The 16,803-nt window shown below is 47.4% G+C and overlaps 1 protein-coding gene across 8 annotated transcripts in view; it reads left to right on the forward strand.

The window, feature by feature from the left end:
* Positions 1-16,803, forward strand: part of LOC119956760 (casein kinase I-like) — a 205,235-nt gene that overhangs the window by 45,176 nt on the left and 143,256 nt on the right. For all 8 annotated transcript variants that reach the window (XM_038784128.1, XM_038784126.1, XM_038784131.1 and 5 more), the window contains one exon: positions 4,178-4,601. In XM_038784128.1, the coding sequence (XP_038640056.1) occupies positions 4,406-4,601 (196 nt within the window). In that variant the 5' untranslated portion in view covers positions 4,178-4,405. The remainder of the gene's footprint in view (positions 1-4,177; positions 4,602-16,803) is intronic.

Below are 16,803 nucleotides of genomic sequence, written 5' to 3' on the forward strand. Positions count from 1 at the left end.
GTCTGCATGGACCCTCTGAAAGAGCACCCCCAGCTAGGCCCACTCTCCCATCCCCATAACCCCACCTAACCGTTTGACACTACGGGGCAATTTAGCATGGCCAATCCACCCGCACATCTTCGGACGACTTTATAACTAAACATTGCAGATGTGGAGCAGGTTGAAGAAAAGCCTGGGGTTGCCTTGGAAATGCCGGCGGAAGCTGAGTTTGTCTGAAGCATCCTTCCCTGTGCCGAGAAACATGCAGTGCAACTATTTGTTTATTCACTGACGAATTGTTCCTTTGCTAAGGCACACCGCCCAAGGTGAGCCGCTATGTTACATTAGCACAGTACCGATCTCCATTTTACTGAGGCGGCAGAATGTGGTCGGAGTAGTTCCACATTTCTTCAGGGGGGGCTTTCTTTTAGCCGTCGCTGCCTGATTTGTGGCAGCCAGTTGACCTTTCCGCTGTGAAGAATCGGCCGTTATTTTTCAGTGAAAATTAGCTGGCTATGGTTCATCTTGATTTATATGAGGAGCATTCAGAACACAATCCATTATGCCAGTAATTGCAACATTGCAGATACTGTGCTTGTACCAAATGCTGTATTCTAGAAATAGAATCTCCCTTTACTGCGTTCATTTATAATCTTATTGTGTTTGCTCACTGTCACTCTCTTGTTATGGACTATGGCTATCACAGTAAGGGGATGTGTGGTTGCTCCACCGTTGATAACCAAAGTTCATTTGGATGGTATGATTATTGGCCAGATTGAGCGTGGTAGTAGGTACCTTGAAGCGAGTCGATCTGACCACTCGTTCCCGCAGACGCATTTGGGTAAACGTTCTGGTCCTGACCTCTGCGGGTGAAACAGAAAACTTGACAGTCCATTGACCTCAGGCGGGAATTCCTGGGTTCGGGGGGGGGCGCTCCCGGAAAGTCCCGCACGTTTCAGACGGTTTGTACGATGCAGAGAGGAGCCGAGTAAAAATTTGCAGAGTTTGAGCAATCATCTCAACGACCTGATTCGAGATGATCACACTTTTTGGATCATTGTGCTCTTACCTCAAGAGTAATGGGAAGTCGTGGAAGGACTTGCAAACTGGTCATTACGATGTGACATGAACGCTCCGAGCATTGTGAATCATCTTTATACCAGCTCAGAGTGGTTAGCTCGCTACAGTGGACAATCCATGCGATTATGGGGTGGCTATCAGCACCCATCATTCTGTTGGATGTTGACAGACAATTCGAGCGAGAGCCCTCTGATTCTAGAGGCGTCCACTTGCTGGGCGAGCCAGGAACCGGGATTGAGCTCCGTCCTCCTGAGTTTGGAGATGCTATTATCAAATGCTCTTGTTATGTAGCATGAACTTTGGCTCCAGCCGTTCGAAGCATTTGAACATCTCATTTGTGGCTTCCAATCCTTTCCATTAACATATGAACTAGGAGCAAGAGTTGTCCGCTCGGCCCCTCGAGCATGTTCCGTCTTTTAATGAGATCATGACTGTTCTGATTGTAACCACCCGCTTTACCCCAATAACCTTTCACCCCCTTGTTTATCAGGAATCTTATTTACCTCGGCCGTAACAATATTCAAAGACAGGGTGGCATGTTGCGCAGTGGTTAGCACTGGGACTGTGGTGCTGAGGACCCAGGTTCGAATCCCGGCCCTGGGTCATTGTCCATGTGGAGTTTATACATTCTCCCCGTGTTTGTGTGGGTTTTGCCCTCACAACCCAAAAGATGTGCAGGCTTGGTGGATTGGCCATGCTAAATTGCCCCTTAATTGAAAAAAATTATTTGGGTACACCAAATTTATATCCAAAAAAAAAGATTGGTCAGGGCGTTGCCCAGAGAATGAACCAGAGCATGGCTGTCCCCTATTTTGTTCAGTTGAAATAGGTGCAATGTGTATACATGTTCCTTCTGTCTGCAAAGAACAGGTCCCTCTGTACTATGTATGTCGCTTCTAACACGCATAAGTGAACCATTCTGCAAGCCCGTCAGATGATCTTAAATTGGTTGTCAGCCTGATTTTTAGAACACTCAGGGTTAAATTAATCTGGTTGACCATTTTCACATTTTTTTGAACATGCTTATATATAATTCATGTAAATTGACACCCCAGAACATGAATGTGCATATGAAGCTATGAAGAACAAAAATTAGAAGATGCAACAAAAAAAGTTAAATGTAAATTCAGACGTCGGCCTATGTAATTTTGATCTCTCTCTCTCTTCCCCCCCCACCCCCCCCCCCCCCCCCCCCCCCCCCCCCCCCCCCCCCCCCGTTGGTACATAAGGTCAATGCATGTCTTTTATAAATGCAAATTCTACGAGAGGCGCTTGACAACTCGTCACGAATTGTATTAGGAATGCTGAATTTCTATTGGCTCCTAGTTATTTCAATTTTGGGCAACTTTTTCAAAAAGGCTTTTTGGGTAAAAGTTGCTGCTCCCTGGTTTTTTATAACATCTTGTGAAAATGGATTTTTATTTTACCATAATTTTGTCAGTAAAGTCACCTTTAAAACAATGCGTAGAGGGAAGCCTCATTTCTGTCTCATTTCCTGTGGTGAGAATAGTTTCTTGAGTTCCTGAATACCGTCCTGGTTTGAAATCACCTCGTCGTAGATATTATGGGGAATGTCAGTGACCAGAGTACTTTCAAGATGTTTGGCAGCCATTATATATTAAGTCTTGCTTCGGGCCAGCATCTTGTTTATTACTGTGGGTTTGCGGAGAATTTACAGCTCTGAAACGGGCAATTGGCGCTGAACTGGAGCGCCTCTGGGGCTGGTTTAGCACTGGGCTAAATCACTGGCGTTGAAAGCAGACCAAGGCAGGCCAGCAGCACGGTTCAATGACCATACCAGCCGCCCCGAACAGGCGCCGGAATGTGGCGACTAGGGGCTTTTCACAGTAACTTCACCTGAAGTCTACTTGTGACAATAAGCGATTTTCATTTTCATTTCCCTTTGTCCCACCTCTTCATCATACTCTACTCCTTTCTCCTTGTACTTAGAGTATAGACGCATGTGTGTTGTTACCTTAACCAGCCTACGTGGTAGCCCATTCCATGTTCTTAATACTCAGTAAAGAAGTTGCTCCTCAATTCCTCATTAACTTTATCAGTGACTATTTTATATTCATGACGCTAGATTTGCACTCCCCACAGGTGGCAACGCTATATACCCTATCAAATTCCTAATTTTTAAAGCCCTCTGTCAAGAGAAGGGATCCCAGCATATTCAAACTTTTCTCGGGTGGCACTGTTGCCCCACAGCGCCAGGGACCTGGGTTTAAGGGGATAGGGCGGGTGAGTGGGTTTTGGTGGGGTGTTCCTTCGGAGGGTTGGTGCAGACTTGATGGGCCGAATGGCCTCCTCCTGCACTGTAGTGATTCTATGACTCTAATAGATTCACGGACATGCGAACATAGGAGCAGAAGGATGCCATTCAGCCCCTTGAGCTTGCTCCGCCACACTTCAAAAAGCACAATTTGGATTGTACAACTTTAACCTACCCTCTGACTTGTCCTGAGCAATGCCACAGGTGATCTGCTAGTGGGCATTGAAACTTGGAGGCTTTGATGTAATCACTGTGAGCATGTTTAATTTGAATTGATGCTTGGTAATTAACTAACTTGATCTGGACATAGTGAATGTGCAAAAGGCTGAATGAAGTGGTTGACTCAAATAGAATGTTTTGGATATGGTTCACCAGACTAATTCCCGGGATGGCAGGGCTGATATCGGCTGGGCTTGTACTCGCTGGAGTTTCGAAGAATGAGAGGGGATCTCATAGAAACATAAAGATGGGACTGGACAGGCTAGATGCGGGAAGAATGTTCCCGATGTCCAGTACGAGGGGTCACAGCCTAAGAATAAGGGGTAAGCCATTCAGGACTGAGATGAGGAAGAACTTCTTCTCTGAGAGTTGTGAACTTGTGGAATTCTCCACCACAGTAAGCTGTTGGAGCCAGTTTGTCGGATATATTCAAGAGGGAGCTGCACGTGGCCCTTGCGGCTAAAGGGATCAAGGGGTATGGAGGGAGTGGGATACTGAATTTGCATGAGCAGCCATCATATTGAATGGTGGTGCAGGCTCGATGGGCCGATTGGCCTATTTTCTATGTTTCAATTAAATACTTTGGTTGAATAAGGAATTATAAATAAATTTTTTGTTTTTCAGGGTTCAGTTTGATATCGCCAATGTGAATGAGAAGCACCCATGAGGACGGAGGCAGTGAATTTGTTTTCCTGGCGTTAAGGGGATGGATGGCTTTCGGATCTGAAGACCGCAATGCTTTTCAATGACCATCTTTGATCATATTTACGGACTCAATATTGCCCACCCGGTTGGTGCATTTAACACGAGAGCTCTGGACTTCCTTCGATCAGAAGTGAGAAGGTGCCTGCTATGGAATCTGGTCGAACAAGCAGAGACCGAGAGAAGGAGAAAGGGGAAGATACGCGACGAACTAACAAGCAGACGGCGCGGAGTCCCCATGGCACTCGTCCCGGCTCGAACCAGTCATCTGGTGTTCTCATGGTTGGACCAAACTTCAGGGTTGGCAAAAAGATCGGCTGTGGAAACTTTGGGGAACTTCGGTTAGGTAAGTGCAGTTCCTTTGACGCAAGTGTGGTTATTTTGTTGGCTACTTCAGCTTTGCAACCAACTTTCTGATTGCTCGTTAGAAAACTGCTACCTGGGATCCAAATATGCCACCATCCGTGCCCGTGGACCATTGCCTAGCCTAACTGTTTTGCACAGTCCTCTAAACAGGAACTTCAAATACTTGGTGAATGCCAATAGTTGCCTCAGCATCTACCCATGTGTCCCATTATGATTCACGTTTGAGGAAAAGTTTTCACTTTGATTTCCCTTACTCTTTCCATAATTTTTCCATGATGCTTAACTTCTATTCATAGAATCATAGAATTTACAGTGCAGGAGGAGGCCATTCGGCCCATCGAGTCTGCACCGGCCATGGGAAAGAGCGCCCTACCTAAGCCCACACCTCCAGCATATCCCCGTAACCCTACCTAACTTTTTTTTGGACACGGAGGGTCAATTTAACGTGGCCAATCCACCTACCCTGCACATCTTTGGGTTGTGGGGGTGAGACCCACACAGGCATGGGAAGAATGTGCAAACTCCACACGGACAAACGGGGCCGGGATTGAACTTGGGTTCTCAGCGCCGTGAGGCAGCAGTGCTAACCCCTGCACCACCGTGCCATCCAAAAAAACAAGTTGTTCATGACTATCGTTAGCTTCTTGGTTCCGGCGTTCCGGAGTTCCGAAGGCTTTGGGTGCCACCCGAGGATCATCCTTCCTTTTTCCTTCCTCCACCCAGCCAATGTAATCCAAACATGAATTCATTATCCCTCAACCCTGCAAGTGAATTCCACATCCTCGGTTCTAAATCGCCTACGCTTAATCTTGCCTCTATGACTCCTTGTTATTGACCTCTCGACTACTTTTGACCGTGATGCTCGGGCCAGATCTCCATAAGACATAGGAACATAATTAAGCCACTCGGCCCACCTACCTCTTCATGATGCCGATGAAGAACCATCTAAAAGCAGGGGCGCTCTGTATGTGGGTGTTACCATGTGCTGCCACTCTGATGTAGCTTCAGTGCGAGTGGCATTGCCACTTTGCCCTCTGCGACATGGTGCTTTCACTTTCAAATGTTGAAGGCAAGTCTTTCAAAGGGGTGGTCCACCGCCGACCAGGTGATAAAATGCCTTACTAATGACTCGCATCCCAAGAAAGAATTTTTAAGATGGACCTCATGGGAAGCAAATGAGCACAAGGGAGAAAGGAGTGTGTTATGCTGATTGAGCATAAATACTGGCTTAAATCCAATGGGCAGAATGGCCTTTTCCCCTGATAACACAATATCTTTAACTCAATACAGGCGCATGTTACCGTCCCCAAATTGGTGTTAAAAAAAAATTGTTCAGCACAGTGGTTAGCACAGTTGCTTCACAGCTCCAGGGTTCCAGGTTCGATTTCCGGCTTGGGTCTGTGCGGAATCTGCACGTTCTCCCCGTGTCTGCGTGGGTTCCCTCCGGGTGCTCCGGTTTTCTCCCGCAGGCCAGGTGGGTTGGCCATAGCTAAATTGCATTTAGTGACCAAAAAGGTTAGGTGTGATTGCTGGGTTACGGGGATATGGTGGAGGTGTGTGCTTAGGTAGAGAGCTCTTTCTAAGGGCCCGGCACAGACTCGATGGGCTGAATGTCCTCCTGCACTGTAAATTCTATGATTACTATGATCCTTCAGTAAAAAGTGGACAATCTTCAGTTTCCTGGTCTCCTGTTCCTATTGGTGCCTCGGAATCTCTGTTGGAAGAATGTTTGGACCCTGAGCAGCAATTAGGTGGCACTCCTCATTGTTAAAGCCATAAATAATTGTGTATATATTTGGATCAAGACTGGAACCAGCAGCTGTGTCTTGCTGTTGAATGTTGGTTCCCTTTCACACGACGTTCTGGTGGATTTGGTTGCTGCTTTCCGTACCACTCAAATATTTTGCTTGTTGTGCTATTTTTTTCCCCGAACAGCTTGAGATTCAATTTTCCAAGTATTTGGTCAGTTTTCTCCAGGATATTTGTACAGTTTGGCAATCCAGTCTGGCAAACTGAAGTGTGCAATGCCTAACCAAAGGCTTATCATAAGTATCATGCCGTGACTCAGCAATAGCTCTAGCGCCTCTGAGTCAGAATGTCGTAGATTCTACTGGCACTCCAGAGATTTGTGAGCAGAAATCTAAGCTGGCGCTCCCAGTGAAGCGCTGAGGGAGTTCCAGTACAACTTGTTTGTTCATTGTCACCAGGGCCTTAGTGGGGCCGTTGGCATCGTAGTCTTCTTCGGCTTTCTTCAAGGGTCTGTCTGTCCACATCTGTGCTATCCACCCACCCGCCTTTACGTCTTCCTCTTCTGTTTTTTTTAAATATAAATTTAAAGTACCCAATTAATTTTTTCCAATTAAGGAGCAATTTAGCATGGCCAATCCACCTACCCTGCACATCTTTGGGTTGTGGGGGCGAAACCCACGCAAACACTGGGAGAATGTGCAAACTCCACACGGACAGTGACCCAGAGCCGGGATCGAACCTGGGACCTCGGCGCCGTGAGGCCGCAGTGCTAACCACTGCGCCACCGTGCTGCCCTCTCTTCTGTTTTTACTATCCGTTTCTCCTTCAGTTGTTGTTCAGACAAAGCTTTTGTGATTTTGTTTCCAATATCCCAGCTTGGCTGCCCTTTTCTCTGCTAACTGTATTTAGCAGCAATTTTGATTCCTATACTCCTACTCTTGATCTAACCCACTCAAGTGTCCAGCGCAGTTACTCTGTTAAAAAGAGAGTATCTAGCCATTATCATATTGCTCTTTGCGGAATCTGGTTTAGCACACAGGGTTAAATCGCTGGCTTTGAAAGCAGACCCAGGCAGACCAGCAGCACGGTTCAATTCCCGTACCAGCCTCCCCGAACAGGCGCCGGAATGTGGCGACTAGGGGCTTTTCACAGTAACTTCATTTGAAGCCTACTTGTGACAATAAGCGATTTTCATTTCATTTCTGTGCGCAAAGTCGGCGCTTCATTTCCCACATTACAACAGCGACTACACTATCAAAGTAATTCACCGGCTAGAGAGCGCTTTGAAATATTCTTGCAATCGTGAAAGGCATGATTAAAAAATGCAGATCATGCATGGGTCTCAATGTGCAAAGAACCCAATAGCATTATTTCGAAGAACTGGCCAATATTTATTCCTCAATCAACATCGCAACAGATTATCTAGTCATTATCGCAACTGGTGTTTGTGGGATCTTGCTGAGCGACGATCGGCTGCTGTGGATCCTCAGTAACAAAACTTCAGAAGTGCTCAGTGTTATAAAACGCTTCAAGACTTCCTACGATCATGGAATGCGCTATATAAATGCAAGTCCTTTTCATTTCAACCCAGTCAGGGAAACATTTACTTCCTGCCTTCCACTGGCCTTGACACCCCCTCTCCTTTCTTCATTTCATTCCTGGTAACGTCTCTCGACAAGTTCATATGTACCAACCCATATTCTCATCAGTAAATTCAGAGAGGGTGGCACGTTACGCTCGCCGTGTTTATATGTTGTTAAACCTCAGTGAGGTCAGAGAATCACCGCGGGCAAGGTAGCTGATGTTAGATGCCGTATGAATTGGTGTTCAGGAATTTAGCGCTGCCAGGGTTCTTAGTTTACAATCTTCCTCAATTTTGGAAAGAATGGTAGATGACGTGCCAGGTTTCAGGTGATGTTACTCTGCTCCCCACTGACTTACCTCCTGCAAAAAAACTTCCTGGTAAATATTGTACAGTAGTTGCCCCTTGTGTGCGTTCCTCATGGGGTGAGGAGTGTTTCTCATTGTAACCTGTCTCTATGACCTTGCTCTTTGTCAGCTGCCTGAATATCTCTCTGCCTCCGTGCCAAATTACACTTGATATCGCACCTGTGAAGCACTGTGGAAATTTTACTGTGTTAGCGGCACTACATAAATGCACGTTATTGCTTAACTTATGTCTAAAGTTACTCTGTCATGTTGAAGGGGTAGCCTCTATTGCAGAGGCGAAACAGTGTTGACTCGTGTTTCATCCTGGTGCTGATTATTAATTATTCACTTGTAGGGAAATCCAAGTTAGGTTCTCTTTAATGTGTTACTGGTTCCGTGACCCCGTTGCACTATTCAGGAGAGAGGGCAGCACGGTGGCGCAGTGGTTAGCGCTGCTGCCTCACGGTGCCGAGGTGCCAAGTTCGATCCCGGCCCCGGGTCACTGTCAGTGTGGAGTTTGCACATTCTCCCCGTGTCTGCGTGGGTCTCACCCCCACAACCCTAAGATGTGCAGGGTAGGTGGATTGGCCACACTTAATTACCCCTTAATTAGAAAAAATGAATTGGATACTCTAAATTTTTTTTAAAAGGAGAGCTCTTGACGGCAGTGTAGGGTTCGACTCCCCTCCTCTAAGCTATGAATGAGCGTCTAGGCCAGTGTTTTTCAAACTTTTTAAGGCGATCCACTTTTACAAAATGGCTGACTCTCGGCGGCTCACGCCACCGTCGCAATAGATTCTCCATCGTTTTTAAAAAAAAAATAAATTTAGCGTACCTAATTAATTTTTTTCCAATTAAGAGGCAATTTAGTGAGGCTAATCCACCTATCCTGCACATCTTTGGGTTGTGGAGGCGAAACCCACACAAACACGGGAAGAATGTGCAAACTCCACACGGACAGTGACCCAGAGCCGGGATCGAACCTGGGATCACGGCGCCGTGAGGCAGCAGGGCTAACCACTGCACCACCGTGCTGCCAAGATTCTCCATAGTTACTTAAAAAATGTCACATTCGTTGCTTGCACTTCTGTATTACTAAATGCAAAAATTGTAAATAAAGATATAGTTTCTATTTTTTGTTATTTAGAGATTTAAGTAGCTTGTAATAAAAATCTCTGTACAGATGCATTTTCCCCTCTGACTGGGATTGATTGAGATCCCAAAGTCACACCCATTTCCCACCCCCCCTTCAGACTGAGTTCAGAATGGGACAAACATGAATCTGCTTTGTAACAATGGACCAATTGAAAGGTGGGGGAGATCCCCACAGGATACACAGGAATTATTTGCTAAATCCTGTATTTGGGAATCATCCGACTACGAGTTGCTGCCTGGGATACTTGTGGAAACACATTCCTGCCGTTTTGGTGGAACACTGGCAAAAAACATAAACATAGAACATACAGTACAAAAGGAGGCCATTCGGCCCATCGAGTCTGCACCGACCCACTTAAGCCCTCACTTCTACCCTATCCCCGTAACCCAATAACCCCATCTAACCTTTTTTTTTGGACACTAAGGGCAATTTAGCACGGCCAATCCACCTAACCTGCACGTCTTTGGACTGTGAGAGGAAACCGGAGCACCCGGAGGAAACCCAATGCAGGCACGGGGAGAACTTGCAGACTCCGCACAGAGTGACCCAGCGGGGAATCGAACTTGGGACCCTGGTGCTGTGAAGCCACAGTGCTCTCCACGTGTGCTACCGTGCTGCCCTATCTCTCTAGTGGAAACTCTGTGTAGCAGGAGTATCTTCAGGACAGAAACTTGAAGAGAATTGATTTTTGTTTGAAACTCTTTAGTTTTAGTTGCAGGTACTGATTTAACCTGACCAATCAGGCGCTGCAGAAACGGGAGTCGCTGCTGGGGGCTGTGTCGGTGATGGTATCAGTGACCCAAGGCGGCAAGAATGTCCACAGCACCGGCTTCTACATCAGTCTTATGTGCCGTATACTGTTCTGCAGTGAGAGTTTACGCAGAGAGAGCAGATAAAAAATCTTTGGGGATCACTTTTGCGGACCCATTTTACACCGTCCCGTGACCCCCACTTTGAAGAACACACATCTAGTCGTTTGAGCATCTTTTTATGTCCACAGAACATGGGGAAAGGGCAGTGGTTAGCATTGCTGCCGATGGCGCAGTGGTTAGCACTGCTGCCTCGCGCCGCTGAGGACTCTGGTTCGATCCCGGCCCTGGGTCACTGTCCGCGTGGAGTTTGCACATTCTCCCCATGTCTGCGTGGGTCTCACCCCCACAACCCAAAGATGTGCAGAGTAGGTGGATTGGCCACGCTGAATTGCTCCTTCGTTAGGAAAAAAGAAATCGGGTGCTCTTAAATTTAAAAAAATAGAGCACCGAGAAATATGAACTCGAGATTTTTGTAGAAAATCTGTGTATACTGTTAATTAGAAATTTACGGTGCCTTGCTCCTCTCTCTCAGATGCAGAGAATGTTAGAAACATGAAAGAAATTATGGGCAGGAGACCATTTGGCAAGGTGGCTGTTCTTAGGAGGAGGTATCAGGCCTTCCTCCTTGGAACCCCCTTTGGTCTTCTAGTGAAGATCCACCCCAGATGGGGTTAAGTAGGGTATTCTGGTACTTGGTCCAGGGATAGAGCTATGGAGTTAAGTGTTCAAGTCAGGATGCTATTTAATTGGAGGTAATTCTGGAGCTAATGGTGTTGCCATCTTGTGCTTTGTGGTCGGGGGGGGGGGGTTTGGCAGATGCTGTTGAAGGAAACATGGTGAATTGCTTGAATCGTGTGACTAATAAATGCCTTTACAACTAAATGTAAGATTAGGTCGACTTATAGAGAGATGTGGGTGTGTGTGCATGTCAGTGGCAAATGGTTAGGATGAGGCTCGTGGAGCGTAGGCACAGCATGACTCCGTTGGGCTGAATGGCCTGTTTCTGTGACGTAAATCAATGCGGTTCTGGAGGCACTGCCGTGGAGAATAGTTCCCCAGTGCATTCTTTCATGGCAATGCCTCGATCAATCAGTCCACCCTGCCAGCCAATCAACACCCTTCTCCCATGAAGTATAAATAGTTGCTTCCTTTGAAATTTAGTATTCTTGTGTCCTGATGAGTGCAAGGTAAAAAGTTTTGACAGCATGCCCCCCCCCGCGCGGCCCTTTTCCCATAGCCTTGCAACCTCTCCAGGTGCTTCTGTTGCCTATTGAAAGCTGTGATTGTATCGGCCTCCACAACGCTCTCGGGGCAATGCATTCCAGATCGTAGCCACTCCCGTGGTTCAAACAATTATTGTCGCCTTTAGTTCTTTTGCCAATCACTTTGAAAAATAAGACGGAAGGAGGAACAGGCAAGATTGACACCGAATCTTCCACTTTGCACGGCCACAGAAATGACTGAAGCCTCAAGTGAGCTTCCTTCCTGATCTCCCCCCCCCCCTCCCCCCCAGTTGTGCCCTACTAATTGTCATGTGGTAGCAGATGTAATGTTATGTGGGCTGTGGGGGTGTGATGAGCTGCAAGGTTTTTTTTCTCACACATACAAAGCTGAATTGCAGTTAAACAGTGTACCAGTCACCACAGGCGGTCTAATATTGATTCCAGAAAACTGACGGTGTGCCCTATCTTCTGCAGTCATACTCCCCCCCCCCCCCCCCCCCCCCCCCGGAACATTGGTGCGAATTCGCTGCTGACCACCATTAACCCGTGGCTGCCAGCCCCTTCGTCGGGCACGTGTCAGCACTTTGATCGGTAAAGTACAATGCAGAGTCCTCCATCCAGCTGCGAATGTTTGGCATCTTTGAAAACCCATCGCCTTCTCACAGGCTGCGTTTATAGAGAGCAGAATCTGACACGAGCAGTAGGGCGCCTTTGTTAAGCAGTTGGAGCCTTTAATTTTAAGACAGCGTTCCAGCTGTACCAGGAAAACTCTCCGTACGTGGAGAGGCAGCAAAGTTTCCATTGGGATTTTCCCGAAGGCCTGGGGGAAGCCATTTGGATTCCAGCAGGAGTTTTGCACAACAACACTCGGATGAAAATTTGAAAGTCAATACATATGTAGCTGCTGATCTTTTAACGGACTGGGTATTTATCCCTTGACTCACGAGCGGGGGTGTCTGTGCATGACAGAACAATAACTTGTAATTATGCGGCAAATCTAATGTGGAAACAAACGCCCCAAAGCACTTCAGAGAGGACGAGGAAAACAGCCAAAAAAGGAGGGGGGGGGAATCTGTAACTATATATATTATATATGTGTGTGTGTCCCTCCTGTTTACACTCTCTTGATGCAAGTTAATGGAACATTTTTCTAATTGTGTTATACTCTCTTGGTTTCCCCATCTGCTACTTTTGGAAAGCATGTCATAAGCCCAGCAGGTTGCAGGAGGGATCGTGACAAAACAAACACCCCTTGCATTGCTGGGCCCAACTTGTAATTTGTTGTACAGAAGCGCTGGATTAAATATGCATGTATGAGGGTTTTTTTTTGTGGGCTATAATATTATTGTTGAAACGCTTGTCACCTTTATGCAGTGATGTGAACAAGTCCCAGGCTTCCACGTGTGCGCACGGTGCTTGCGCTTTACCTTTGAATCCATACCGTGCAGCAGGAGGCCGTTCGGCCTATCGAGTCTGCACCGACCCTCGGGAAAGAGCGCCCCCACCCAAGCTGCACCCCCCCCCGCCCCATCCCCGTAACCCCGCCCAACCTGCACATGCTCTGCACACGAGTGGCCATTTAGCACGGCCATCCACCTCACCCGCACATCTTTGGACTGAGAGGGGAAGCCGGAGGAAACCCACCATTACGTGAACCAGCCAGAGTCCGGATTACAACAGAAGCTCAGAATATTTATGAAACTTCCGGTGGCAGACGACCTTCTGACTGTCTTCAAAAACCTTTTCGGCAGATAGAATTGGAAGGATAGCGTCCGGCCCCTTCGGAATCCCTTTGTGTAAATTATCGGTGACTTCTAAGTGCCTTTTGTTTTTGATTCAAATCCAATATCTCTAATTAGTCGCTGACGTCGTGCCAAAATTGTTTGGAGGAGGTGCTGAGAGGGAGCTGGCTGCGGTTTAATTTGGGATCCCTTCCCCAGTACTCTGGCTTCATCCATCGGTACATGTTGAAAGTTCTCACTGGATGTAATAGGATGTGCTGTTCTTTGGGCGATGCAAGGGATTTAGCCTGTGCTGTGCCTGATTTGGGAAGGTTGATGTGAGAAATTAGAAAATGTCTGTTCCACGGTGAACAGCAACGAAGCACAAAATGTCCAAAGAAAGCAATGCCGTAACTGCACTGATATATTGACTACTGCCCATTGGGCTTTGCAACTGAGTGTATGGGTCTTTGTTTCATGCTTTGCTTTGAGAAACGGCTCTGTACTCCACACATGCTCCCTACCCCGGTTCACACGCTCCAAGGACTTGCATTATAACTACAGCATTGGGCTTGCACTGTGGCTTCACAGCACCGGGGTCCCAGGTTCGATTCCCCACTGGGTCACTATCTGTGCGGAGTCTGCATGTTCTCCCCGTGCCTGCATGGGTTTCCTCCGGGTGCTTCGGTTTCCTCCACCAGTCCAAGGATGTGCAGGTTAGGTGGATTGGCCATGATAAATTACCCTTAGTGTCCAAAAAGGGGTTATTGGGTTGCGGGGATAGGGTGGAAGTGAGGGCTTAAGTGGGTTGGTGCAGACTCAATGGGCCGAATGACCTCCTGCACTGTATATTCTATTAAAATGAATTGCACAGCCCCCATTTGGAGATCTTCCTTTAGCCGGTTAACTCTCTCTCTGCGCAGTGGCTCATTGAATAGGTGCAGGAAGCTGTGCTTCTAATCACATCCAATGTCACTTCAGCGCGTCGTATTAACTTGTGAGTCAACTTTTCAGTTGGCCCCACACTCGCCTGTGTCCAGCTCTTTGCGTATCCTGCATGAATGTTTAATAACCCGATCAAACGGGGGGCTGGTTTAGCACGGGGCTAAATAGCTGGCTTTTAAAGCAGACCATGGCAGGCTAGCAGCGCGGGTTCAATTCCCGTACCGGTCTCCCCGAACCGGCCTCCCCGAACAGGCCTCCCCGAACAGGCGCCGGAATGTGCCGACTTAATTTGAAGCCTACATGTGACAATAAGCGATTTTCATTTCGGTTGATGTCAAACGCAGTTTGTTGCTTTGGTATTCTGCCAGATGCTATAACCTGGAATTCTGTTGCAACTATTAAATTGACCAGCCCTTCCCGAAAAAAGGGTAACATGGAGATGTTTTTGATTTCCGCCCAGCGAGCTTTTCTCGGCCTAGTGAGTTCATTTGCCTGAGGCACTTTTCAAACCAAATCTTGAGGCCTTAGTTGCGCTCTCCTGTCAGCTACTCGGCTGTCTGAATCTTTAATTGTTCATGGTAATGTTTTTTTGTCATAGACTGTTTCTTTACCTCGAATTAAAGCGCAGGAGCTGGTCACTCTGTCCACCGGGCCTCTCCTGGTGTTGAGACTTTACACCAGCCTCCTCCCATCTTCTGTCTGCTTTCTGTTCCTTTTTCTCATGTTTATCTAACTTCCTGTTTAAATGCCCTGATGCAACTTGTCTCAACCCTACCCATTGTAGTAGCAAGTTACACCCACACAACCTGGAAGGAGAGCTTGGGTTTGTTGGAAGTGCCGAGCTCTGGTTGAACCTTTTTACTCCTTTCTTTTTTCGAGGGATGTAGGTGTCGCTGGCTGGGTCTGCATTTGTTGCCCGTCCCTAATGACCTTTGAACTGAGTAGCTTGCCAGACCATTTCAGAGAGGACAGTTCAGAGCCGACCTGTGGATCTGGAGTCACATGTCGGGCCAGACCGGGTAAGGACGGCAGATTTCCTTCCCTAAAGGACGTTACTGAACCAGATGGGTTTTTACTACAATCGATATTAGTTTCATAGTCATCATTACTGAGACTAGCTTTCAATTCCAGATTTATTAATTGAATTTAAATTCCACTAGAGCATTAGCCTGGGCCACTGGATTACTAGCCCAGTGACATTGCCACCATCTCCCCATCCCGCCCAATTGCAACCATTTAAGTTGTTCCCCAACCCAGGGGCTGTTACGCTTGGTTACATCCGATCACTACGGTTTTGCTCAAACTGTTGTTGTTTCCAGAATGCCCATATTATTTAGAACCAGGGAATCCCTACTGTGCAGAAGGAGGCCATTTGGCCCATCGAGTCTGCACCGACCTTCTGAAAGAGCGCCCTATCTCGGTCCTTTGCACCACCCTATCCCTGTAACCCCACCTAACTTGCGCACTGTTGGACATTAATGGGCTATTTAGCATGGCCGATCCACCTAACCCGCACATCTTTCAGCTGTGGGAGGAAACCGGAGCATCCGGGGGAAACCCACGCAGGCATGGGGGAGATCGTGCAAACTCCACAGACCGTGACCCAAGGGCGAAATTGAACCTGGGTCCCTGGCGCTGTGAGGCAGCAGTGCTAACCACCGTGCCGCCCATTAATTGGGCCATTTTACCCAGACAGATGAAAAGACCGTTCCTCAGCTTTGGAGCATCTTCAGCGGTCGGTAATGTTGTTTACAGAAGCTGTTATCACACCGTAATACTCCAGTTACCCACTGTCAGTCGCAACAATGATCAATGTGACTGAAAACAATCCCTGACAGCCATAACTTCCTGCAGACACTGCAGAGGGAAAGGATTACCAAACACAGCGTGTCTAAAGATGTGTTATACAAACAAGTTCTCGTTTTAGCTAAGTGGAAAAAATGGGAATGTGGGAAATCTGTAAAGAACGCAGCTCGACATACTCTCGGACAAAGCAGCCTGTTTGAAAATGAAAATGAAAATCGCTTATTGTCACGAGTAGGCTTCAATGAAGTTACTGTGAAAAGCCCCTAGTCGCCACATTCCGGCGCCTGTCCGGGGAGGCTGGTACGGGGTGATTAGCACCCCGTTCACCACCCTCCATCACCAACGCACAGCGGTAGCAGTGTGTACCATCTACATGACGCAACTCGCCTAGACTCGTTTGCCAGCACTTTCCAAATCCATGACCTCTACCGCCTGCAGGAATCCAGGGCAGCAAGCGCCCAGGAACGCCACCACCTGCAACTTCCTCTCCAAGCTGCACGTCATCCTGACTTCACTGTCACTGGGATCGAAAGCTTGGGAAACTCTCCCTAAGTGAACTGCAGGTACTTCCGCGGACTGCTGTGATTCTGAAGCACCTTTTCAAAGGAGGCTGGGGATGGGAAATAGATGCTGCCCGAGTCAGTGATGCTCTCTTAACCCAATGATATCCCACCTTTCAGTGAGAATCCTGTTGGGTTTCAGATAGGTTTTAGCAACCAAGCAACAGGGTGTAAACCATTCAGCCCCATGAGCCTGTATCACCAGTCAGTTAGAATTATAGCTGATCTGTAACCATCTTGGTTCTGTAACCTTTAATATACCCGCCTAAGAAAGATCGACC

This window comes from Scyliorhinus canicula, chromosome 24 (genome assembly GCF_902713615.1).
Source record: "Scyliorhinus canicula chromosome 24, sScyCan1.1, whole genome shotgun sequence".
Taxonomy (NCBI): domain Eukaryota; kingdom Metazoa; phylum Chordata; class Chondrichthyes; order Carcharhiniformes; family Scyliorhinidae; genus Scyliorhinus; species Scyliorhinus canicula.